Here is a 24,259-nt window from a genome sequence, read left to right as displayed (position 1 = left end):
AAATGCTGATTTTGGGTCAGGACAGGCCTCGCAGCGGCCTCACTGAGCAGCCTGCCGGGCCCTGCGCTTATCCTGCCCCGCGCCTCACTGCGGGCTTCCCAGTGCCCAGCGCCGCCAGGGCAGCAGCAGCACCAGGCTTTTTTGCTGCCATTTCCTTATATTTTGTTATTTTTCGTCCCCCTCGCGGTGCCCGGCGCTGCGCCCTCCGGCCGGCAGAGCGCGACAGCGGGCAGGAAGGGGCAGGGGCCGCTTCCCCCCTGCCTCGGCCCGGGGCGCCGAATGGCCGCCTAGCGCAGGGCCTGCACCGCCTCCTGCTCTTCTTCCTCCTCCTCTTCTTCATCTTCTTCCTCCTCCTCCTCCTCCTCGTCCTCGTCAGCCGCCGCCATGGGCCGCGAGTCCAGGTGAGGGCAGCGGGGGAACAAAGGGGCCGGGCTGAGAGGGACCCCCTGAGGGCAGGGGCTGCGGGAGACAAGCCCCGAGCCCCCCCCGTTTGCTCTAACGCAGAGTAACGGTGGTGTGGTGGCTCGGCGGGCTGTATTTTGCGTCATAGGTTTTATTTTTGCCGAGTTTGTGTAGAAACGTGTGCCTTTTGTTCCCCCTCAGCGGGTGGCCGCGCGGCGCGGGGTCGGGCCTCTGCTGCCGGGGTTGGGGCACTTCGCTCCCCTCCGGCTCGAAACCAGCTCCTTAATTCGCTTCTGCTGTCGTGGCATGTGTTAGTGCCCTCTGCTTTAACCGAACCAGCGGGTTTTAATGCTAAAACGGCGTTAGGAACCATAACAGCGTGTGTTTTGTGCTCCTGTGTGCAGCCGTCCCTGTGCCGTAACAGCTTCTCGGATTCATACCCCAAGAGGGGCGCATGAGTTCGGGTTTTAAAAAGCGTCTTGGGCTCAAATTGGTGACTCAGTGAAGAGCTGGGAACCCTCACTGATATCCCTAAATTGGTTTCAAGCCACCTAGCCCAGCCGTTAGGGACTTGGGCTGCAAAATCCCCTGGGGGCTGAGCTCCAGCTGCTGGCGCCTGAGCTGGCAGGACCCCGCTCCTCACAGCACGGCTTCTTTCCCCAAAATGTGTCCAGTTTTAATCGGGCTCCGTGGTCATAACAAACAGAACTGTGTACAGAAAGCACGTAAACACGTTGGTCAAAGCAGGCCACAAGTCTCTGAGGAATGAGCCTTGTACACGTGGCTCCTGCTGGCCCCGCTCTCGTGTCTCATCCCCAGGAGCACCGACCACTTCTGCAAGTTTATTTCTTTTTTGGGGTTGTGACCTGGATCGCGGAACCAACAAATAACATAAAAAGTGGTCTTAAACTTACATTAATTTTCTGATCTAATTTATGCCTTCCAAAAGTTGCTTTCTGTGCTTCTTCCTGCTTCCCAAGCCCAGCTGCTAGGTTTGTAGGGAGCTTGTAGGGTCTGTGGTGGTCCCTGGGCTGCAGGAGGATGAACAAAGGAATGGTTCTGGCACTGTGACTGACAGTCAGGAATTGGAAAAGATGATACGGTCACAGTGGAGGTCCCTCTGCAACTTGTATGCTCAGGTGAAAAGTCTCTGGGAAAATTCCTACCCTTGTCCTCTCCCACAGTTTGGCTGGGATAAGAGAGCATTAGTGGGGGGAGAAAAAGTCTCCCATTTCCATCACACACCTCTGAGGCCTTGCTAGCCGCTTAAATGTTTTGTGATGTTTGATGGCAGTAGGGAATTTCTTTTGATGTCAGCATTGACCACTGCTGTATCATATATGCTTGTGGTTTTATGTTTCTTTAATTGCTGTTTGACAGATCTTCCACTGAACAGAGGCACAATTTACATAGCATACCTGAATGAAAATTATAGGAAATTCAACAAAACTTGTTAAGTGTTCGGCAGATTTTATGAGATAGTTTCAAAAAGACTTAGTCTTTCCCTAAACATAATAGCAATCTGTGGATTTCCTAAAATGGGAATTGTTCTTGATGTTCTAGTGTTCTCTTGAGGTACTTCTTTTTGCACGCCAACAATAAAACAGAAATATGACCATCTAATTCCTCTGGTTTCAGCATCGTAAGGAGTATACGTATATTAATCAGTTTTGCAAGATTATTGAAAATGTTCAGGAATTTAGTAAGTCCAACAAATTGTAGTAAATAATTCTTTTTGTCCTGTCCATCCAAATCTGACAAACACATCCTTTCACTGCAAGTTATTCTCGAGCTCATGTTCATCTTTTTTTCTTTTTTTTGTAAATTTGCAATGCAGGCATTATCGGAAGCGCTCCGCGTCACGGGGACGCTCTGGCAGCCGGTCTCGAAGTCGTTCTCCCTCTGACAAAAGGGGAAAACGCGGCGAAGACAGACGCTCTAGGAGCAGAGATCGGGAGCGCAGACGTGAGAGGTCACGCAGCAGGGACAAGAGAAGATCTCGATCGCGTGACAGGAAGCGTCAAAGGTAGGAGTTACGAGTTTCAGTCAAAGCACATAAAAATGCTGTCACCTGAACACTGATGTTCTTCCTCTACAGTTGTTTACTTTGTTGTTCTCCATGATAGATTTTACTGTGCTTAATGTTTTTTTTTATTAGATGATGTCTTGCTGCTGCTGTTAGACTCTGTTAGCTCTTTGTGGTCTTGATGATTGTTAGATTCCTTTTACAAGGGTTCATCAATAGAAGGCTAAAATTGTGTTATGATCACATGCTAAATAAATACAATTTTGTTCTGGGGCAGACGTTCGAGAAGTAGAGAGAGGGAACGAAGTCGGGAGAGAAGAAGATCCCGCAGCCGAGAGAGAAGGCGCTCTAGAAGCAGAAGTAGAGGTAGACGGTCTCGATCCCCCAGCCCAAGCAAGAACAGGAAAACAGAAAACAGGTATTTGTGTTCTTGAATTACAGTCCATATCATAGTGACAAAGTACTGCAAAACTATTGGTATAATGGAAGGAATCCTCAGGCAAAACTACCAAAAGCTTTGCTTTGTAGAACAAGGAGAATATTCGATGAGTGTACAGTTCTGATCTTTTCCCATCACTTAATGTGCTTTGATGCATCAAATATTTTTAGATTTCTTACTTCAAGGTGTGTAAATACTAGTGTGTGTATGTATTTATTATTTCTAATACACTTTGTTGTGAGAACGGTTCTGTAAAAGAAAAAGATCTAAGTGTTAATTTAAGACTGAAGTTGTGGCACCTGAGCAGGGAGTAAAAGGTAGTTGCTAACTTCAAAGTTAAAACTGAACCTCATTCTGAAAGTTTTGTAGTGCTGCATTGTTTTCCCAGGTTCCAGTATCAATAAGGAACAGTTTGTGTCTCAGCATGTATGTGCAAATTAGTAAAATACAGGTGCTGTCTATGAGAGACGTTAAATTGAAGCCTGTCTTTAGACTTGTAAATTGTTGGAGAACAGTAAGTTTTAGTTATCAGATGTGCCTGAGTGCAGAGCTCTCACAGATAAGCTCTATCATTTTCTCTCAGATAAAAGCAGGGCTTTTAAAAATACTGGATAGGGTAGCAGCAGGGGATCTATAAACGACATCGTGGTGACATTTGTAGCAGGAATTTCTGAGCTCTTTTCAGTGCCAGTGATGGTATCTGAGCTCAGTGTTTCATCCACTCTTTACATAAAAGGTGTTTTTAAGAATATAAGCCCATGAAGTTTGGAATCTGCCTTTTTAAATGATATTTGTGTGGAAAAGTAAAGCATATAGTGTTACACTTCAGAGAAGGTCAAGAAGTCTGCTTTGGCAAAGCCACCGACTGTTTCTTACCTGCTGTTTGTTGAATTCTGTGGGTGTGCTCAGTGAATAAGGATTGGACAGGTACTTATCTGACTTATTGGACAGGTCTTAGGGGTTTACAGTCAGATAAACTGTCTAGTAAATAGACTTAGTCAAGAATTGAAACTTCTACTCTTCTAGATACTGACTTCAGAAATGTGTAAAAATTTAACTACAGGTCATGTTCTTTTAAATGTGCTTGAGTGGATTTTCAGACATAATTACAACAGATATACTGCAAAATGAGCGGAAGGTCCAGAAGTTGTAACAGCAGTCCATATAAAGACTGAGTAGGTTGACAACAGTCCAGAAATTGTGAGAAGCTAGAATGACAGTCTCTTGGAATGAGCATATGGTTTGCATTAGAATTGTCCAGTGGGCTGTGAAGAAAGTTTAATGAGATTTAATAGGCTAACGTGAATTTTACATTTATTGTTATGGGTTAGCAGGAGTTTGGTTCAGATACAACTATTTCTTTTTAATAGGAAGTACATTAGGAGAGTAAAGTCTGTGATAAATGGGTTTTGTGTGAAATGCAAATCTGCACATTAGTTTGAGTTCTGTAGGTACCTTTTCCCAGGGAGAGCTGTTCTTTTGACTTTCAGCCAGTACAGAACAGGGGAATGTTCAAATTTCCATGGCAAGGAGCTGGATTACTTTACCTTCCTCTAGAAATAGAACAAACAGGAATTTTTTAGCATCTCATATGAACTGCTGTCTTCAAGGAGTGTTTATGCTGCGGAACCTCTAGAGTACCAGCAGTAAGTGTTCTGGAAATGAAGTCTGCAACTTTGTCCTGTAAAGAAATGAGAAGAACAGAACCAAAGCATGTGAATCAGTGGATTGCAATACATTGTGCATTTCTGGCGGTTATAGAACCTACTTCCATGAAACAGAAAGGCTCTGAGAAACAAAGAGTGCTTTGTAAGATGTTTGAAAATGTAACTGTGTTCACAGTTTTGTCTCTGTCTGGCACATCTATTCTCCCCCGAGAAAAGCTGGAATATTCTAAGAAATCTTTGTTCTTACCTTTCAGATCAAGATCTAAAGAAAAGACAGAAGGTGTGGAAGTTTCCAAAGAAAAGAAAAAAGAGAAAGAAGACAAAGAAGAAGAGAAGGATAAAGATGCTACTGCATCTACTGTGGCCACTGAGGTAGAAGCTTTTTTCCAAATTCTACATTTTAAGTTTATAAACCAAGAATTAAGCTAGCCATAGATTAACTACTACATTAACATAGGTTAATTACTGCATTAACAAAAGAAAAACTATTCCTAGAGTTGGACACAATTCACGCTGAATGAAAGAGTACCCTCTTCAGTAACACAGACTTCAGTCACAGGGTATGCTTCTAGTTCTTGCCATTAGAAACATTCTTCTCAGTGCAAGGTTCCACATTGCTCAGACCACAAGCCACAGTTGTGGGTGAAGGATCTTTCCTTTTTAATATATTAGATGTCAGTAGGGAAGCTGAAAAATCTTTTGGCATCTGGAACCAGGCAGGAATCAAAGAACAAAGGGGAAAGGAAGCATGCTTTGCCTTATTCCATATCGTGAAAAGATGTGCCTAGATGAAGAATTCCCCAAACAGCTGTTTTCGCTAACTCTTCCAAAACAGCATGTCATTAGTAACCCTCCTTTGTTAATAGTCACTGCACTGTCAGCAAGGGCTCCCCATGCATAAATCAGTGGTTTTTTTTGTCCTAGACGGACTTTTGGAAGTAGAGAACAACATGATAATTCTTTAGTCTTGTGTGCGTAAATGGCTAAAATGAGTTGAAACTCATTGGAGTATAATATCTTGGTCTAGAAAAAAAGAAGATAGCTTAATTCATTAGGGAATATTGTTTAATTCATTCTTACTTTTAACATTGCATACCAGCTGCTACTGTGAAAAAAATAAGTTAAATGAATTTCTTACTTGAAAGTGTTAGAGTTGTTAGTATTTTTCATTTACTCATGTTGTGATAGGTCTGTGTATGTCCAGTGATCTACTGCATGCTCAGTTAAATGTGTTTGAAGAGACAATTTGTCCAAAAAAAGCATAGGCTAATGCCAATGGCCATTAATTTTCACAATTTGGTGTGTTTTGTTTTTTTTTTTTTTCATAGAATTTTGATCAGAACAAACTGGAAGAAGAAATGAGAAAACGAAAAGAAAGAGTGGAGAAGTGGAGGGAAGAACAACGCAAAAAGGCTATGGAAAACATTGGAGAACTGAAAAAAGAAATTGAAGAGATGAAACAGGGAAAAAAGTGGAGTTTGGAAGATGATGATGGTATTTAATTTTTATATATAACATTTAAAACACTTTTGTTCCTAATAATAGTTTATTATGTTATCTTTTAAAGCATTTAATGACTTTTCATAATGTGAAATACAGAATAGCACAGCCTAAATCTTGTCATGGCTTCAAATAGTTTAAGATACAATTGAGATAACAAACTGGAGAGATTTTAAGGAGGAAAAGTCATACAGTAATAAAAGTGGACTGTAGTTACTTGGACAGAGTAATAATTGAACATATGTGAACTCTCTTTTCCTCTCCGATTCCCATCTTTCTGATATTAGATGATGAAGAGGAAACCGCAGAAGGAGAAAAAGAAGGCAATGAGGTTGAAGATGAAGAGTTAGATCCTTTGGATGCTTATATGGAAGAAGTAAAAGAAGAAGTCAAGAAATTCAATATGAGAAGTGTGAAAGGTGGAGGTGGAAGTGAAAAGGTAAAATCACTTATTAAGATTTTTTAACTTTGTCTTTTAAAATTAGTTTTGTGTTTTAATATGAAAATGGTTTTGGAAAAAAAGGTGAATGCAAAAAAGCAAGAAATAACATGTATTTAGTGACTGCCTTAATGTGAATTCCATGGTGTTCTTAATAAGTAGTTAGCATTACCCTGATAAAATTTTACTGGAGGATGTAAAAGAAAAAAAAAGCATAACGCATTCAGATACAAATGTTTTGTATGCTTTATACAGTATATCTTCTGTATGATAGTGCAATAATTTCTCTCACCTGTTTCTGCAGAAAACTGGACCAACTGTTACCAAAGTAGTAACCGTGGTGACAACCAAAAAGGCAGCTGTAGAGACAGAAAAGAAAAAAGGGGAGCTCATGGAGAATGACCAAGATGCAATGGAGGTAATGGAAGTGTCTTGTATTTCTACTGTGAAAGGGCAACTTTTTATAAGAGGCATGAGAATGATGATAGTCCTGGGATTTTTCCATCTGCTACAAGCTAGGAATTTGCTTATTTAATTTACAGAACCATGGTTACACACTGGCTGTAAATAGCAAATGTGCCTGTAGTAGGAAGAGTTGTTACAAGTGCATAAATGTCAGCTGCCCTCTCTGGATGTGGGTTCAGCGAACTGGTAGCTGGCCCTCTAGAGTTTACAGTGTGCAATTATTTGCATTTTTTGCAGCGGCAGATCAGCACGAATATTGAATTTTACGGAACAGTGCTCTGGGGTTTTCACAGAGCCATCTTGCTCAGTGATTGTACCTGAATTTACTCAGAATTTCTCTTTCATACCCAAACTGTATTTGTAGAATGCTTTCAGGATATTAGGAATGTTGAGTCCTTAATGGGGTTGTGTATGGTGAGGCCTGAAGGGCTTAGGTTTTCAGTGTCTGGTCTAAGGGAATAAGGCATAATTATTGCTTCTGAGTAAAGTTTCTATATGGACGAAAAAGCATCTCAGAATACTTAATAATACTATTTAATATGTTATGTATTAATAATAAGACATAATAACTTACACTCTAATTATAATTCATACAGTATTCCTCAGAAGAGGAGGAAGTTGATCTTCAGACTGCCCTAACTGGCTATCAGACCAAGCAGAGAAAGCTTCTAGAACCAGTGGATCATGGAAAGATAGAATATGAGCCCTTCAGGAAAAACTTCTACGTTGAAGTACCTGAACTTGCTAAAATGACTCAAGAAGGTAAGAACACCTTCGGTACTGTTAAAGAAAAGAATGTTTGCAGATCTTGAAGTGCAAGAAAAAAGCAAATTCTGTTTGAATGTAGAGTTGTTTTGAAGAAAGCAAAAAAAATACTGTACATTCAAGACTTTTGGACCAGATGATCTTAGAGGTCTTTTCCGACCTAAATGATTCTATGATTCTAATTATTTTATGATTTTGGAATAATTTGGAAGAGAATTTGGAGGTGAGGGGGAAGTACTTTTGAGCAACTTGGTATGGAAAAAAAAATCAGATCACTATTATTGATAACCTCATATAATCATATATGAGACTTTGAAGAATGTACCTGAGTTCTCTCCACCTACATCCTGTATTTATGTGTAGCAAGCTAAAAACTTTTTTTCTGGTGCTGATAAAAGAAGTATTTAATGTTCAGGAACAGATCAAGAATGTTTTGATCAAGGTAGTAGAGAAATGTCAAGAAATGAAATTTCATTGTAGTGCAAATTCTGTTTCAGAGGTGAATGTGTACCGACTGGAGATGGAGGGAATAACAGTCAAGGGAAAAGGCTGCCCCAAACCAATAAAAACCTGGGTACAGTGTGGTATTTCCATGAAAATTCTCACTGCTCTCAAAAAGTAAGCAAGAAATTTGCAAATCATGTCATACTTGATTTTGTTCAGTGTTTTGTAGTATGTTTGGGAGAAAACCCTTTTTCATTGCATAAAGCAGCATGTCCATGTCTGTAGATGCTATGTATATGGTCATCAGAATGTTTCTCAATATTAACCCATTATAAGCTATTCCTTTTGCCATTTATGTCATGTTCTTCATCCTCAGCTTTAAGCTGTTTTTTGAGTTACACTGATAAATATATGTAAATATGAATATGCAAATTTATTCTAGGATGACTGTGATTCTCATCTCTCAAATCCTATTTTGTCCTTATAATATTTTTTTTCTCCTTTCTTTAAGGCATGGCTATGAAAAGCCCACGCCCATTCAGAGCCAGGCTATCCCAGCAATTATGAATGGTCGCGACTTGATTGGCATTGCCAAAACAGGAAGTGGAAAAACAATTGCATTTCTGTTGCCCATGTTCAGGCATATTATGGATCAGAGAGCTTTAGAAGAAGGAGAAGGTCCCATAGGTACAGAGCTTTTATTTTCAAAATGGGTATTTAAATAAATAAACTCAAGCATACACTTAAGAGGGGTCTTCTGTTCTCCTGCTCATAGGGAGGAATACTAACTGACTGTCATCCGTTAGTGAGCAGCATTAGTTGATGAATTTATTGTTGTTTGTGGTCACCATGCTATATAATGCTATTTCAAGAGTACTTGCATATCCATATATCTGGAAGGGGGACCTTTATTCCTTTGATGTTAAAACTTTGATACGTTTTCTACTCATCCTCATACTGTCTTAGCTCTCTTTCTTGAAATGACTTTTTTTTCTAAAGAACAAAAAAGTAAATTGTGTAGTAAGTTGCACATACTTCTCAGAGGTGCTTATATTTCATTACTAAAGATTAATTTTTACTGTATAAATAACATCATCTCTTATATTACAACGTATGATGAAAATGCTTTGTATTTCAGCTGTCATCATGACACCTACTCGCGAGTTGGCTTTACAGATTACCAAGGAGTGTAAGAAGTTCTCAAAGACCCTTGGACTTCGAGTTGTCTGTGTTTATGGAGGAACAGGAATCAGTGAACAGGTATGCAAATGACATACCTTGTCAAATAACTCTTGGATATTATTAGTTAAACAATTAAACTGTTTGTGATACATAATTATTTTGAAATTGATTCAGAAGCTCTATTTTTACTATGGTTCTCCTCAAGAGTTATCTCATACAAGAACCAGAAACTGTTAAATTTGTTTTGTTGCATTATCAAATATTACATGTTAGTGCCATTTGGAGATTAATTTCCAGGGTATTTTTCTACCCCACGTTTATGGAAGCTACAGGATTTGTACTTACGTGACTACATGTATTGGAACTTGGTGTATTTGCACTTGTGAATACATCATTTGTCCCTGATGTAACGTGATGTTCCATGCAGGCCCTTAACTGTACAGAAGCCATGCCTTCACTGTAACTACTTCAAGTGGTAGTAACTTAGTTTTTCAGAGGTTACTCTTTTAGAAAGCATAACGTTCCAAAGATTTAAATTGCTGAGTAAAATCTTTTAAATATGTCTGTTTTACTAATATGAATTGCTTATGAAAGTAACTGCAAATGTGTGTAACTTTAATTTTTGTAGTTATGGTGGTTTGTTTTTTTTTTGTTTGTTTTTTTGTTTTTTTTTTTTTTACTAATAGTTTGTTAAATCAATTCTACTGTGTTTTAAAACCAGATAGCTGAACTCAAAAGAGGTGCTGAAATTATTGTTTGCACACCTGGACGTATGATTGACATGTTAGCAGCTAACAATGGTGAGTAGAAAACCTTTAACTATGGAGATTTTTTTTTATTTGTTGTGTAATTCTAACAAATTCAGAAGATCATGTATTTTGATAAATGGTCTTACGGAATTTTCTTATATCTCTTCAGGCTGCACTATCTAGTTTCTGAGAATATATAACACTAGTAACAGGTTTAATCATATATTGGTTTGACTTTTTGGGGGAGGACAGGAAACATTGCGTTCTTGAAGAGTTTCTGAGAATGTTTATGAGAGTTAAACATAAAATGTAGTCTCAAATTTTCTAATTTGCAAGTCGTTTAGAGAAAGGTTATGTAACAGTTGCTTACTGTGTCTGCCTGTTGATCCATCCCGATTGTTAGTGTAGCTCAGCAGTTACTCGCTTTTACTTGAAGAGTAGACTGCCTTTATCTGTTGATTTAAAATGGAAAAAAAAAAAAAAAAGCACCTGACAAAAAGCCCTCCCTAAATAACTGTAAAAGAACTGACTTTACATCAAATACTCAGGTTGATTTAAACTGAGACACTGCAGCTTTAAGAGGTTTTGTCCTAGTGTAACCATTGCATGCTTGCTAGATAAAGTTTTATTATTAAATTATTCCACATCAAAACCTCTACTAAACTGTTGACATTATTTAACTTCTGTGGAAAAAGTACCTTCAAGAGATATAGAACTGGGCTTCCAAGACTTAAATCGTCAAAGGTAGGTACATTAATGCTGTTCCCAAGTAAATTTACCAAGTTATTATTTGGGGATGAAAGTGTTAAGGTGTTAAATAGATATGTAGATTTTAAGAAATATTTATTTTGTTACTTAAGTGTGAATTCCATACCTTTTATTAAAAAAAAGAGGCAGCGCTAAATCACCCCCCAGAATAATTTGAAGATTCAGCTACAATTTGCTGGAGCTGAAAGGACCAAATTCTGCTGTAGTTTGACAGGCACAAGTCTGAGTCTTGGTTGTCGAAAACGTGAAAATTATGCTCCATTATGAGAGCACTGGACAGTGTCAGTATACAGTTGTTTGGAACTGAATATGTTCACGTATTTGTATCTTTTAAGTATATGATTCTTAAATCCTTGAGTTAAATCCTTCTGATGAAAGGGAACTTCTTAGCTGTTTGTTTGGGAAGGGTGTTAATTATCCTGTCCGTCATCCTTTCGAAGTATTCACAGATATACAACAATTTTGTTTCCAGCTGTCCCAGAGTTTGGGGTGGTTCTTGTTTTTCAATTTAATAGTGATACTGGGTAGGTTTTAATCGTTCTATATTCATTTTGAAAAGACTGCTTACTCTGTTTTATGCATATGATTAGCAGTTAACTAGAATTAGTGTGATTACCCTCAAATAGATATTTCTAGCTCCAAGGAAGCATTACAGATTATATGTGTAAAAGGAATTTTTCTGAGGCTGCAACAGTTAGCACTGGACTTTGCCTTCCACACATGCGCTGTAATCTCTAATATGTTTTTTTCTAGGTGGCGCTGTCAGATAATGGCTGATGTGGCTCCTTGCTTCATCTCAGTCTTAGTTTTATGATGTGTTTTGGCGAGGGCTGTTTTCTGAATTTTACAGGTTCTTCTGGCCCTATGATGGTATGCAAGAGAAGAGTTTGACAAAATAAAGGGCCTAGTGCATACTTACACTTTTCCCAGAATGTTTATTGAGATTAAAATGAGAACATTAAAATTCACTTTTAGTGAATTTTTTTTAAAGTAATTAATGTGTTTGATAGAAGATAGTGAGAATATATAACTTTTAAAATATATATATATTCCTGAGGGAAACTAGATTTCCTTTTGATTTTGTTTCCCATGTGTTTTTTCCTCTCCTTTCACAGGTCGGGTGACAAATCTCCGCAGAGTCACGTACGTTGTCCTTGATGAAGCAGACAGAATGTTTGACATGGGTTTTGAGCCTCAGGTAACTTAACGACATGCCTGATACTGCCACAGTGTGTTATTTCTCACTTAAAGGATTTTGCAAGAATCTGTGCTATGTTATTATTAGACTGCCAGTAACCATTCAATGAGATGTGCTGTATGTGGATGACAGTTTAAACTGACTCTTTAAATTTTGTGTTATCCTCACATGTTGTGGTTTTGATAAATTCCTTATTAGAGAAAAATTATGTTCTAATATACCTCTTTTTTTTTTTTTTTTTTTTTTACATGCTTGTTTTGGTTATCTGTGGCCCTTTGTAATTCCTTGATGTAGGTGTCATATTAGTAGTTGTAGCCTACTAATAAACTTTGTCATGCCTCCTGGCAACATCCTGCAGGAGACAGGAATGAAATGTTTAAAACGTCAGTGACAAAAACAATACTTTCTTGCAGCTTTGGACGTCCAGGGTTCTTTCAGTTACCTTCAGGCCATATTGTCCTCCAAAATTAGGAAAAATCCTTTATTTTGTCTCCTGAGCTATAGGATTTCTGCTGCAAATCTTTGGAGTTTTGTTGGGCTGCTCTGGGGTTGCATATTTACCACTCAATTTCCTGTTGACTTCAGCAAGTTTTCCCTGTCTTGCAATGCTATCACCTAAGTCCCAAGAGGAAATCTGTAAAGAAATGTTCTGTATTCTGTATGATACAGATACCACCTAACTTGGAGGAAGACAGCTCGGTATGTGTATGAAGTTCAGTTACAGCACTTGGGTATTAACAGGAAATGTTCTTTTAAACCAGGTTATGCGCATTGTAGACAACGTCAGGCCTGACCGTCAGACTGTCATGTTCTCTGCTACTTTTCCCAGAGCCATGGAGGCATTAGCTCGGAGAATCCTAAGTAAACCTATAGAAGTGCAGGTTGGAGGCAGAAGCGTTGTCTGTTCTGATGTGGAGCAGCATGTTGTAAGTATCACACATACGCCTTGCTTATCTTCCTTTGCTTACAAAACATTTCCAGCAGTACGGAATGTAAAAGGAGCTTTTATTTTTAGATCTTCAGTGAGTTTATTAAACATTAACTTAGAAAGAAAACATAGCTTAATGTGAAAATGCAGTGTGATCACTTTTTTTTCTCTACTTGATTTTGTAGCTGAGCAGCAGTTTTACCACTAGCTACAGAAGCAGCATGAAAAAGCCATCTCCTATTCCCAATTTTTATTTTTTATTCTATGTACCCTGAGTGTGTTTAATTTTGTTTGTTTGTTTTTTCAGATTGTCATAGAAGAGGAGAACAAGTTTTTAAAGTTACTAGAGTTACTGGGACACTATCAGGAGAAAGGATCTGTTATCATATTTGTAGACAAACAAGAACATGCTGATGGGTTGTTAAAAGATTTAATGAGAGCTTCTTATCCCTGCTTGTCTCTTCATGGAGGTAATATGCAATCCTAAGGCCTTAAATTAAGAACTCCAAACTTGAAAATTGGTATTCTGTAGTTTTTCTCTAGGAATTTCTGTAGGAATGTTTTGCTTGGTTCCTATATTTCGGATTAGAATATTTCTTCATAAGCAGCTTTTGCTTTGTAATTGGGAAAGATATTTGCTGCTTAATTTGAAATAGACATCATAGTTTTCTGTAATTATTGTTCTATGTGAGGTGTCACAGATGCCCAATCTTGTTTCTGTGCAATGGGGTTGTGAACTGAATGGTAACACCTCTTAGGGAATATTCCTAGCTACGTAATACTGTAGAGCAGTGAATACCAGCTTGGGGGAGTATTATGTTAGCTTTTTTTTGATGTTCCACAATAAGAGCAGCTATTGTTTCACATTTCTGCCGTCAAGAAATAATATAATGGAAGTAGTTTCATACTAAGAAGAGGATATCTCTTTAGAATATTGTCCATCACAGAGTATTTTAAATTTTTATATAATAGAGAGTTCTTGAAAATACAGTCACCGATAAGTACAAAACCACTGTTTGTGTAGTGCAGTGGTGGAAGAGGGAAAAATATCCTCATTCTTCTGAGATTTCCATTGTTTTCAGAGAACAGACAAAACCTCTAGATGAGGACTGAATTGAACATAAGTCAAATAGAAAATCTTATTAAAGAAACTTGAAAATCTTAGTATGGTAACACATCCTTTTGTAGTGGAAAAGCTAAAGGTTTCATTACTGTGCATAGCAGACTGAGAGGTTTATTATTCTGGATAATTTATGGTGCCTGGGAGTAAGTGTATTGAAATGTTCTTGGCATGGGCTCTGGGTTGTTTGAAGTTGGAGGGTGTTTTGACCTGTGTACAAAATCTTTTGACTCAAAGTCAGAAGGTAATTAATAAAAATTAATAAAGAGCAGAGCTCTATAATCAACTGTTTTGTCTTGTTTCTTGCAGGTATTGATCAGTACGACAGGGACAGCATAATTAATGATTTCAAGAATGGAACTTGCAAACTTCTAGTGGCCACATCTGTAGCAGCGAGGGGCTTGGATGTAAAACAGTTGATGCTGGTGGTCAATTATAGTTGTCCCAACCATTATGAAGATTATGTGCACCGAGCAGGCCGAACTGGACGAGCTGGCAATAAAGTAAGTATAATCAGTTGCCTGTTTTGGTTATTACTGAAAAATTTGCCTTATTTATTGCTCGATAAAGGCGTTCCAAGAGGTAGCTACAGAAGGAGTATTTTATGTTGTTGGTGAGAAAAGGATTTTCTTCTAGAGTGCCTCTAAAGGTTTTTGAGAGATGCTGTGTAAAATATGTTCTGAATTTTGGCACTGTGGAAGTTAGAATTTGCGTTTTTGTCTGATAAATGGATGTTCTTTTACATTTCACCTGTGGCTGAAAGTTTGGTGTTTTTCACTGTTGGAAATAAGCCCTACTAAGTTTATAAAATTCTACTTTCCAAACTTCCAACCATGACAAGATTGAAAGGAAAAGCTTCAGTTACTGCCATCTGTGGCTGATTACATCTGTATCAGCTTCCTGGGAAATCACATTATTCATTCTACTTTTCCATTAAAAATAAATAAATAAAAAGAAAAAAAAAAACATTCATGAGTATCACAGTTACTTTTATTGCCCAGAACAACAGCATCTGTGCAAAAGTGTTACAGCAAACTTAAAGTTTCTTTAAAGGTTTGTCTTTAACATCTTTTAAATTAATTTTGACTAGGGATTTGCATATACGTTCATTACTGAGGATCAGGCACGATATGCTGGTGATATCATTAAGGCTTTGGAATTGTCCGGGAATCCAATTCCTACTGATTTGGAGAAGCTCTGGGCTGACTTCAAAGACCAGCAGAAGGCTGTAAGTAATCCTTTCTTCTGTAGTGGGCTTTGCTTTGGATTTAATGCATACGCACGTGGGTCCAGTTGTACACTGTGTATGTACATGAGTCATCTCCCGGAGTTCATTGGGAACAGATATGTGCCTTGGTGAGCATAGAAGTGTTTTCAAGATTAGGATCTTGACTGTCATTTACAAGACTGTTCTTGAGAATTTAAATATTGTCATCTGGTATGGAAACGCCTACTGTTCAAGGGGTGCTTTGGCTTTTATCAAAATGCACATACCAGATACTGAAGCTCTTTCATAGAATGTGTATTGCTGTTTCTAGAGCCCTTGCAACTGGACGTTGTTGTTTATGCTGAAAAGTGTAACTTCAGATTTTTTCCAATATAAGAACAGATCTTTTTTTTACTGCATTTGAAAAACATTTAAAATGTATACTTATACAAAATCCCCGTAGTGTACTGTTTCTATCTGATGACTCAACACAGCATTTCTTATTGCACTTGTAAATTGTAAATTGTAAAATACAGTACTTAAAATTGGAAGAGCTTTCTAGACACCCTAGGGTTTGCTTTGTTAAATAAATTACTTAAATTATTTGTATATTTCCATAGTTATTTCATGACTGTTGGAAGTGGATTTTAAAAGTTTTGTTTATACGTAAAAATGCACTGTTTTTGTTTTTAGGAGGGAAAGCTGATTAAAAAAAGCAGTGGATTCTCTGGAAAAGGTTTCAAATTTGATGAAACAGAACAGGCTTTGGCTAATGAAAGAAAGAAGCTACAGAAAGCAGCTCTTGGCTTGCAAGACTCAGATGATGAAGATACAGCTGTTGATGTAAGTACCTGAAGTTTGTATTAAGGATTTCCAATATATTCATGTGTTGTTTTTATTTTCTGGTAGATTATGTAATATGTTGCAGAATGCATGGATTTTTGTTACTCCATGTCCTGCGCTGCTGATTTAACAAGTTAAAATTCCATGAGTAGATCCATAGGTGTTCTTTTGTAGAAAAGATTCATTGCAAGTTCTTGAAAGTCTGTTTCTGACTGGTATTTTATACTTAAAATAGTGTGTGTGTGTGTGTGTGTGTGTGTGTGTGTGTGTGTGTGTGTGTATGTATATATATAGTTGTATACATGTTACAGAAAGTTCTTTTCCTTGTAATATTAATCTTGCATGGATTAAATGGAGTAATTGCCCTCAATTATAAACATTTTCTACTTGTAGCATTTCAAAGACATTCATAGTAGCCTTTTACTATTTCTAAATCTGTTCTAGGTCTCTGTCTTAATATTTATTACGCTCATTTTCATGAACTTGAAAGTAAATACTGTGTTCAGACCTTTACCTCATCATCTGTTCTGATTGTCGATTTGTAGTTCTGGGCATGCTTCTATCGTTTATACAAGATTTATTTCTTCAAAAGGATGTAAACTAGTTGCGCCTTATTGTTCACCATCTTTAAGATAAGATAATTTAATGATAAATGTAGTGATCTAATAGTTGTTATTTTCTTTAGATTGATGAACAAATTGAAAGCATGTTCAATTCAAAGAAAAGAGTAAAAGACATGGGCACGCCAGGATCATCGAATGCTCCTGCACCATCAGCTGGTAATGCAGAGAAATTGGAAATTGCTAAAAGATTGGCTTTGAGAATCAACGCCCAGAAGAATCTTGGAGCAGAGGCACAAGTATTTGTCCCCTTCCACTTTAAGGTAACATCTTTACAGAACAAATTTTATTTATTTATTTAAATGTTGTTTAGATTGCATTCAGTTTGTTTGTTTTGTGGATGTAGCTTTATGTAGCATTTCTTCACTTTTAATATAATACTGCGTTAATTAGCACATTTGTACTGGGCTAACTCAGTAACAAGTTGTAGGATTTGTAATTGAGCTAACTTAATACAGAATTTGAAATGCTTTGTCGGCCCTGGCAAAAAGTTAATTGTGTAATTTTATCAGTAGTTAATTAGGTTTTTGTCAGCTTTAGCAAAGTTGCAGAATATCTTTCTCTGCTGAGCCATGTAATACATGGTTTGGACTTAGGTTAATGTGGTGTGGAATGTCCAAAGGTATTTTGAACTGAGGGTTCAAAAGACAGGTCAGATCTTCTGTGTGCAGGTGTGAGGGTTAGATTTTGAGAAGAGGAAAAGGAAAAAAGGGGAATTTTGAATGTGTGTTTATTATGTGGATGTTTATAATAACTAAAAAGTTTTAATGAAACCAGTGTTGGCTTATATAAGACTTCTTTTGGCTATCTTTTTTTTCCATCGTGGACCTGCTTTTTTTGTTTGTTTTGGTTTTGATTGGTTGGCTGGTTTTTACAGGATGTGATGCAGCAGGCAACAAATGCTATCCTGAGAGGAGGCACAATTCAAGCTCCTACTGTATCTGCCAAGACCATTGCAGAGCAACTGGCTGAAAAAATAAATGCTAAGCTGAATTATGTACCTATAGAGAAGCAGGAGGAAGAGAAACAGGATGGAGGACAAAATGAATCTTTCAAGAGATACGAAGAAGAATTAGAGATCAATGACTTTCCACAGGCAAGTAACTATTTTGCTATAATCAAATGTAAACGACTGTCATTTAACAAATACAAGTTAGACTGTGGTTATTCCAATAAAATGTTTTGTTTCTATTTCTTATTGGACCTAGACAAACGTACTGCATCTGTGGTTACTTCTCGGCTTATAGATAAACAATGCTTTGGACATGTTCCGTTCCTTACCATACAAAAATCTTTTGACCCTCTGCCACTGACTTTTCCCATATCCAGATCTTTGCTATCTAGAATTCTATTTATTTGAAAGGCCATTCTACTGTGACTCCAGTACTGCTCCTTGCTTTTTGATTAACCAAGTATTTTTGTCATTTGGAATATTGCTGCTCTAGTCTGCCTCATCTGTTACTCAGAGCATTTCTGCTCCCCAGTGCCAAGCACAAATTGCTTGTATTTACCTCTGAGCTAAAAACAAAACAAAACAAAACTTTGCCTTTTTAATCAAGCTGTTTTGTTACCAATCTGTTAACCTTTCTTCTCAGAAATGCTCTTAATTCTTATTCTAAACTGCTAATTCATAGAACATGTTCTAGATTTGATAATATGTGCTGAGGATATTTTACTTCCTAACCCTTCCAAGGTAGGCTTGCTAGGTACGGAACATGGCCTGGCTAGACAGGGGTTCTGGTTTCTGCATATTTCTTTCTGCAAATAAACAAATCCTAGATCTTCAGATTTTTTGTAGTGCTACACGTGGAAAAACACCTCTTTCCAGGTCCTCTTTTTCTTCTGTAATATTTTGTAATACCTCCTCTGAAACAGTCATGTAAAAAGGGCAGTTCATCGGGGTGAATCATAGCTGCCGATTACGTCCCTGGAAAATCTTAATAAGCCTTTTGGGAGAGGGACTCATCTTACAGCGTATGCATATACATGCAGGTCTGAGACGACAGAGATAAATAATGTAAGATAGAATAATCTCCTAAAGGTACCTAAAGCAAGAGCGATAGCTGATTTCATAAGCTGTTTCTTATAGCAGTGCTACGCCACCATTCAGTGCCATTACATGTGCACAGTGTAGCCTTGCTGATGATGGGTGCAGTCATTTCTTGCAGTGAGGTTAATGCTGATGTGATACTTCCCGTCGAGAGAATATGTAACAGGCAAAGTTTTGATCCAGGGACATACAACTTGCCTTTTTAGGTCATAGTTCAAAGCTGGCTTCTGGGAAAGTGGTTGTTTAAGGTTGGATACACGTATGCTCAGCCTACCAGAACTGAGAAACAGTCCAGATGGAGGTTGTTCCTCCTGCCAGAAGTAGCTTTGCCTTTGCATGAACACGGTTGGAGCTTCTCCAGTCTTGTCCTAAGGTCGTCACCTTTGAATGCCAGAGCTCACCAGGAGTTACATATGAAAAATAAAACATCTTGGTCTAGGAATAACTTAAAGCAATCTATTACTTATTTTCTAATAATTTCATAGTCTAAATGAATGGGATGCATTTATCACGTGGAAGGATTTTTGAGGATATTTTAGAGAATTAGAGAAGATTCATGACAATTTTACAAGGTCCTGTAAAACAAGTGACGGTGTTTATTCCCTAGGTACAGAGATTTTAAGGTTCACTTAATTTTTGTCTTCAGCCAATGAACTGCGTAGAAGTAAATAGCATTATTAAATGGAAGTACCCAGTATATATTTGCCCTTGAAGTCTATTCATGTGCAAAAAGTGGTGAATAAAATACTTGAGTGCTGTTTCAGGAAAAGATGAGAAAAAATTACAGGTTTTTAAACTTCCAGTGTAGTGAAATGGAAGGTCTTTAGGGTTCTTGCTTTGGTGGTACTGTGCATCCATTCTCTTTTTCTCTTTCAGTAACTTTATTTTGCTGACATAAGAGGCAGGTTTTGTTAAATATCCTTGAATAAAAATGTAGGTTGAAACTTTAGCCAGCTATTTTTAAAGTAGAATGCCCTGATCAATTTTCACAGTGCAATGTTCTTGTTTGTCTAAAATGTCAACTAACCTTTGGATTGCTGCTTTGTGTGCTGCCTTTCTCCTTCTTGATTCTCCTGTATCCTTTACCTTGCAGACTGCCAGATGGAAAGTTACCTCCAAGGAAGCACTACAGAGAATCAGTGAATATTCTGAAGCTGCTATTACAATCAGAGGAACTTATTTCCCTCCAGGCAAAGAACCCAAGGAAGGAGAGCGAAAGATTTATTTAGCTATAGAAAGTAAGTGTTCTTTCTTTAAATATTTCAGTTAAAGATGCTACTCTGGTTTTGTAATCAGATGTGGAATCTCTAAAGTCATAGTATTTAGATATTGAGTTACAGACCCACTGTAGTTACTTTGCAAATAAATATAATTACTAAGGAAATGCTCATTTGTCTCCATTTGCTTTGGCAAATGATCCATGGGGAGCACAGACATGCTGCTCCCGAGAAGACTGACCTGCCCCAGAACAATAATAAACAGTTATGGAATCATTTTGGAGGAGAAAAAGAAAAGGAAAAAAACAATCAGCATAAGCACAAAGATGTCTGTGCTGGTGTGAAATAAGGAAGAAAATGGAATTTTATGGGTTGTGGCTGTTAAACGTATAAGAAGTTACATCAACTACAAGTTAGCTTTGCTTGACTTTGTGATGATTGAACAGAGACTTTCTTAAAAAAAAAAACAACAAAACAAAACAAAAAGGTATTTCTGAGCATTGTAACTTACAAACATCTGTTTTAAGTATTTTCCTTAAAACAAACTGCTGTTACCTGTGGCAGTCTATGCAATACTAGGGTGTTCTTCAGCAAATACTTGAGGATATTTGGCTCGTTTTACAGTGTTTGTGAAAATAGCCAGCATTGTTTATTCCATAGGTTTCACAGATAGAAAATCTAAGATATTATGTTCTTTTTCCTTCAGGTGCCAATGAACTGGCTGTACAGAAAGCAAAGGCAGAAATCACACGACTTATAAAAGAGGAGCTTATTAGATTGGTAAGTGAAATATTCAGGATGCAGAGTGAAGGTGCCTTAACTTGTGCTTTATGAAATTAATTTCAACAAATGCTGGCATTCAGACATACGTTTTTATTAATACCAGGGACTTGAACCTGTAGATCTAAAAAAAACGGTTTCCTTGAACAGCCCAGAAAATATATTGCTTTGTTCAATCAACTAGGCATACGGCTGTTATCCAGCCAGCAGATGGAGATAACACATTAACAGAGATTTTTGACTGAATACCCCTTAAATAAATAGTCAGCTCCTAATTAATTTCCTAATTTCAGTGCAGTCACACAGTGTGTGGGGGGGAAAATCATTCCCCTCATTCTAATACTTCATATGTCTTTAGAGATTTGTTTTGCCATAGCCCTACAGTATACCCAGCTAATAATCAGCTGTGTTCAACTTACTCTGTTTACATAAAAGAAACTGTCTTGAGAAACAGTTTTTCTGAGTTCTCCGGTTGAAGACACCTTGGCTTCCTCTTGAAATAACCTTCAGTAATACTACATTAGATGCAGAACAGTGTCTTTTTGGCTTTTTCCTCTTAAGATGCCTTTTTTTCTCAAATTTGTTGGCCTCTGCCTAATAATGTCTTCTAAAGAAGGAGAGTACATGTAAATAAGCAGTTCTTTAGCAATGGGGATTTACTTTTAGTGGGGTTTTCTTGCAATTCATGTATCCGTTTTAACTGTGATTTATCCTCTCCTTTATTTGCAGCAAAACTCATACCAACCAACCAACAAAGGAAGATACAAAGTTCTATGAGTATTTGGAGTTATCTGCTGGTGGCTGGTGTGTGAAACTTGTGGCTTCTGTTGTTTTTGCTGTTTACACTGCTTATTGTAAATTAAGATTTTTTTTATTTTGTCTTGCGGACATTTTTTAACTGAAAATTGTTACTTGCTGAGACATCTTAATTCTCTCCACTGAAGTTATCAGTCTTAAAGCAGACCAGTTTGGGCAGAGCATGATTTAATTTAAAAGTGCAGTATATACTTTACACCATGAAGAATATAAAATAAAACAGATTTTAATTTTCCTGACAGACTATACTGTTAAGTAAATTAAACAATATTGGGATTTGTGTTGGAAATTGCTAGAATGTACCTGCTTCATATTGTGGGGATGATTTGTACCATATCAGTTTATACTGGAATAATGGTAAACCACCAAAATAAAGGCAGGATTTTCTCCTGATCCTTAGCATCTCTCTGGCTGGTTCCACACACATTCATTCCCTGTACAAATGTACCTCTAAGGTCAGAGAGTCTTGCAGTGATCAGAGTAGAGAATTTTATCCAGAAATACTTGAGGTCTGGTTTTAAGATCCACTCATCCATTTCAGCTCCCATTTTGTCTTTCTCATCCAGGTAATAGAATAACTCTTTGCTTTTGTTTTCTTTTTTCCTTTTTTTTTTTTTTTTTGTAAAGTGAAATGTTTTTTAGTATGAAAATAATTTCCATATCTTTTCTAAACATCAGAATTTTAGGATTTGAATTTTTCTTCATTCTCTGACATAAGAATGAAAGCCTGTTTAGTTCAAAAAGAAATAGGGAAAAAAAAAAAAAAGGAAAACCTCTTTTGTAATGAATATAGGACTTTGTCACTTTTTATAGTGTTCTTATATATACATTTAACGTGATTGTCCCCAGGGTTGTTGTCTTTATTACTGTTAGGACATGGCTTTAAGTAAAAATTGATAACTATTTCTGAGTCAATTCCACAGATATTGACTATCACTGCAGTCAATAAGCTACCACATTACTGGGACAGGCAAGACCTTTCTTTCTGAGGTCTCATCCCCATAGCCATTAGTAGTCATGATGGAGACTTCTTGCTCTTTTAACTTTCATGTGTCTACTTACCTGGAGCATAAGCAGTAGCAATTTGAATCGTCTTATTCTGGCAGCTGCAAGACTTTCAAGATGATGACTTTCAAAAGGACTTTTGTAGAAAGCTTTTCTTACCTGACACGTTGAGAAGAAATGTGTCATTTTAAAATAGCCATGTATATACTGCTTTACCCCTGGTGAAGACAAATCAGCCAACCTGCATCATAACTGTGTAAATTTAGAACTTCTGTTTCCAAACTTCGTGTAATTTAAATGGCCATTTCTGTTTGCATACAACTGTCGGTTATTCTAGCGCCAGTGTATCTTACTTTCAATACAGGAAAGTAATGATTGTACCAAATTAGCAGTACGCATTGAGGATAAAAACACCCGTAATGTAGTACTTGACAATGTTAATACAAATAAGTCCTTAAGTTCAACAGAGAGAAGCACACACAATAATGTATTTCAAAATTTCAAACAGGAATCTCTAAGCTAAAAATCTGTGGTTCCCTTTAAATCCATCAGGTTTCCTTCTGTTAGAAAGTGGGTTTTGATATGTTTCATACAAATAGTTTGCTGAATTGTCTTTTTGACAGCATCCCCCCAGAAGAGCGACAGATATTGATGTATGTAGTGAAGAGCACTTTCAAGTTTGGACAGTCTGACATTTCTTTTAAAATCTTGTTTCAAAATGTTCATATATATATATTGGTATCTCCTAAAAAAAACAAAAGGCATGATGGAGACAGTCTTATGATTTCCAGCTTTGCACTGTTGGATTTCAGAGATGAAACAATGTGTAATCTTTATCTTCCTGGGGTTTTTAAATGCAATGTCAATATTCCTATGTTTTTTAAATTCCAGCAAAAATAAAAATAATTTCAATGTATATTTTTCAGAAACTGTCTTTATGAATAACTTTTGGTTTATGCTCTTATCTTGCTTCTGTATTTTTCTATGAGTTAGCCTTACACTTTTTGGAGTAGAAAGAATGTATAGTAACTATCACTTGTCATTTTCTGCTAGAAATACGGTAAGATGCATATCAGACTCAGTTAATAAGCTGCTGCTGTGAAGAAGTTGCAGTAAAGGTGTTTGAATGCATGAAAACAAAAGCCAAAAGCCAGGAGAAAGAAACTCTCAAATTAACAAGTACACAAGGCAAAAAATAGTGGAAACAAATGAGAATGAAAATTGGGAGAAGGGAGAATTTTAAGTACTAAAAAATGTTATATTATTATATTTATTTATCTTTCCATGTGTGTCCAGGAATATAGATGAGAGCTTTAGAAACATTGCCATTTCACTGTTTTCCAGGGAAGTGGCCCTGGAGAGATTCCTGTCACCAGTTGATGGAAGAGCACAGGGATGCTGTATTCTTATGTACATGTATTTCTTTATATTTATATTTATATTTATATATCTATATAGATATATAGATATATATATATAAATATAAATATATATCTATATAGATATATAGATATATATAATATGTGTGGGCAGAGTCTGTTCTGTTACCTGCCCAAGGTGGTATGGTCCTGGCTTTGTAGGTTAGCCAGTGCTTCAGTAAACAGGGAGCAGTATTTTGGGTGGGTAAAT

General features: G+C 37.2%; 1 protein-coding gene across 1 annotated transcript; it reads left to right on the top strand.

Annotated features, from left to right (window-relative positions):
* Positions 1 to 279: 279 nt before the first annotated feature.
* On the top strand, positions 280 to 22,018 carry DDX46 (DEAD-box helicase 46). Its single transcript, XM_032196863.1, has 23 exons — positions 280 to 401; positions 2,240 to 2,428; positions 2,706 to 2,846; positions 4,789 to 4,906; positions 5,863 to 6,028; positions 6,322 to 6,473; positions 6,778 to 6,891; positions 7,535 to 7,700; positions 8,201 to 8,321; positions 8,659 to 8,834; positions 9,286 to 9,407; positions 10,051 to 10,129; positions 11,962 to 12,044; positions 12,806 to 12,970; positions 13,280 to 13,442; positions 14,402 to 14,595; positions 15,183 to 15,320; positions 15,993 to 16,142; positions 16,828 to 17,025; positions 17,640 to 17,858; positions 19,906 to 20,050; positions 20,736 to 20,809; positions 21,539 to 22,018. Exons 1-23 carry the CDS (start codon positions 385 to 387, stop codon positions 21,584 to 21,586), a joined length of 3,138 nt encoding a protein of 1,045 aa, XP_032052754.1. The 5' UTR covers positions 280 to 384; the 3' UTR covers positions 21,587 to 22,018.
* Positions 22,019 to 24,259: the final 2,241 nt, after the last annotated feature.

Source organism: Aythya fuligula, chromosome 14 (assembly GCF_009819795.1).
Source record: "Aythya fuligula isolate bAytFul2 chromosome 14, bAytFul2.pri, whole genome shotgun sequence".
In the NCBI taxonomy this organism is placed as follows: Eukaryota; Metazoa; Chordata; class Aves; order Anseriformes; family Anatidae; genus Aythya; species Aythya fuligula.
The sequence above is the reverse complement of the archived record's forward strand: the minus strand, read 5'-3'. Positions and strand labels throughout refer to the sequence as shown.

What these genes read in the sequence shown, in the direction of transcription:
- DDX46 (XM_032196863.1), top strand. An exon ending in GAGTTTGGAAGATGATGATG is followed by an intron (nt 6,029 to 6,321) that starts GTATTTAATTTT and finishes TTCTGATATTAG; the next exon opens with ATGATGAAGAGGAAACCGCA. An exon ending in CTGGACGAGCTGGCAATAAA is followed by an intron (nt 14,596 to 15,182) that starts GTAAGTATAATC and finishes AATTTTGACTAG; the next exon opens with GGATTTGCATATACGTTCAT.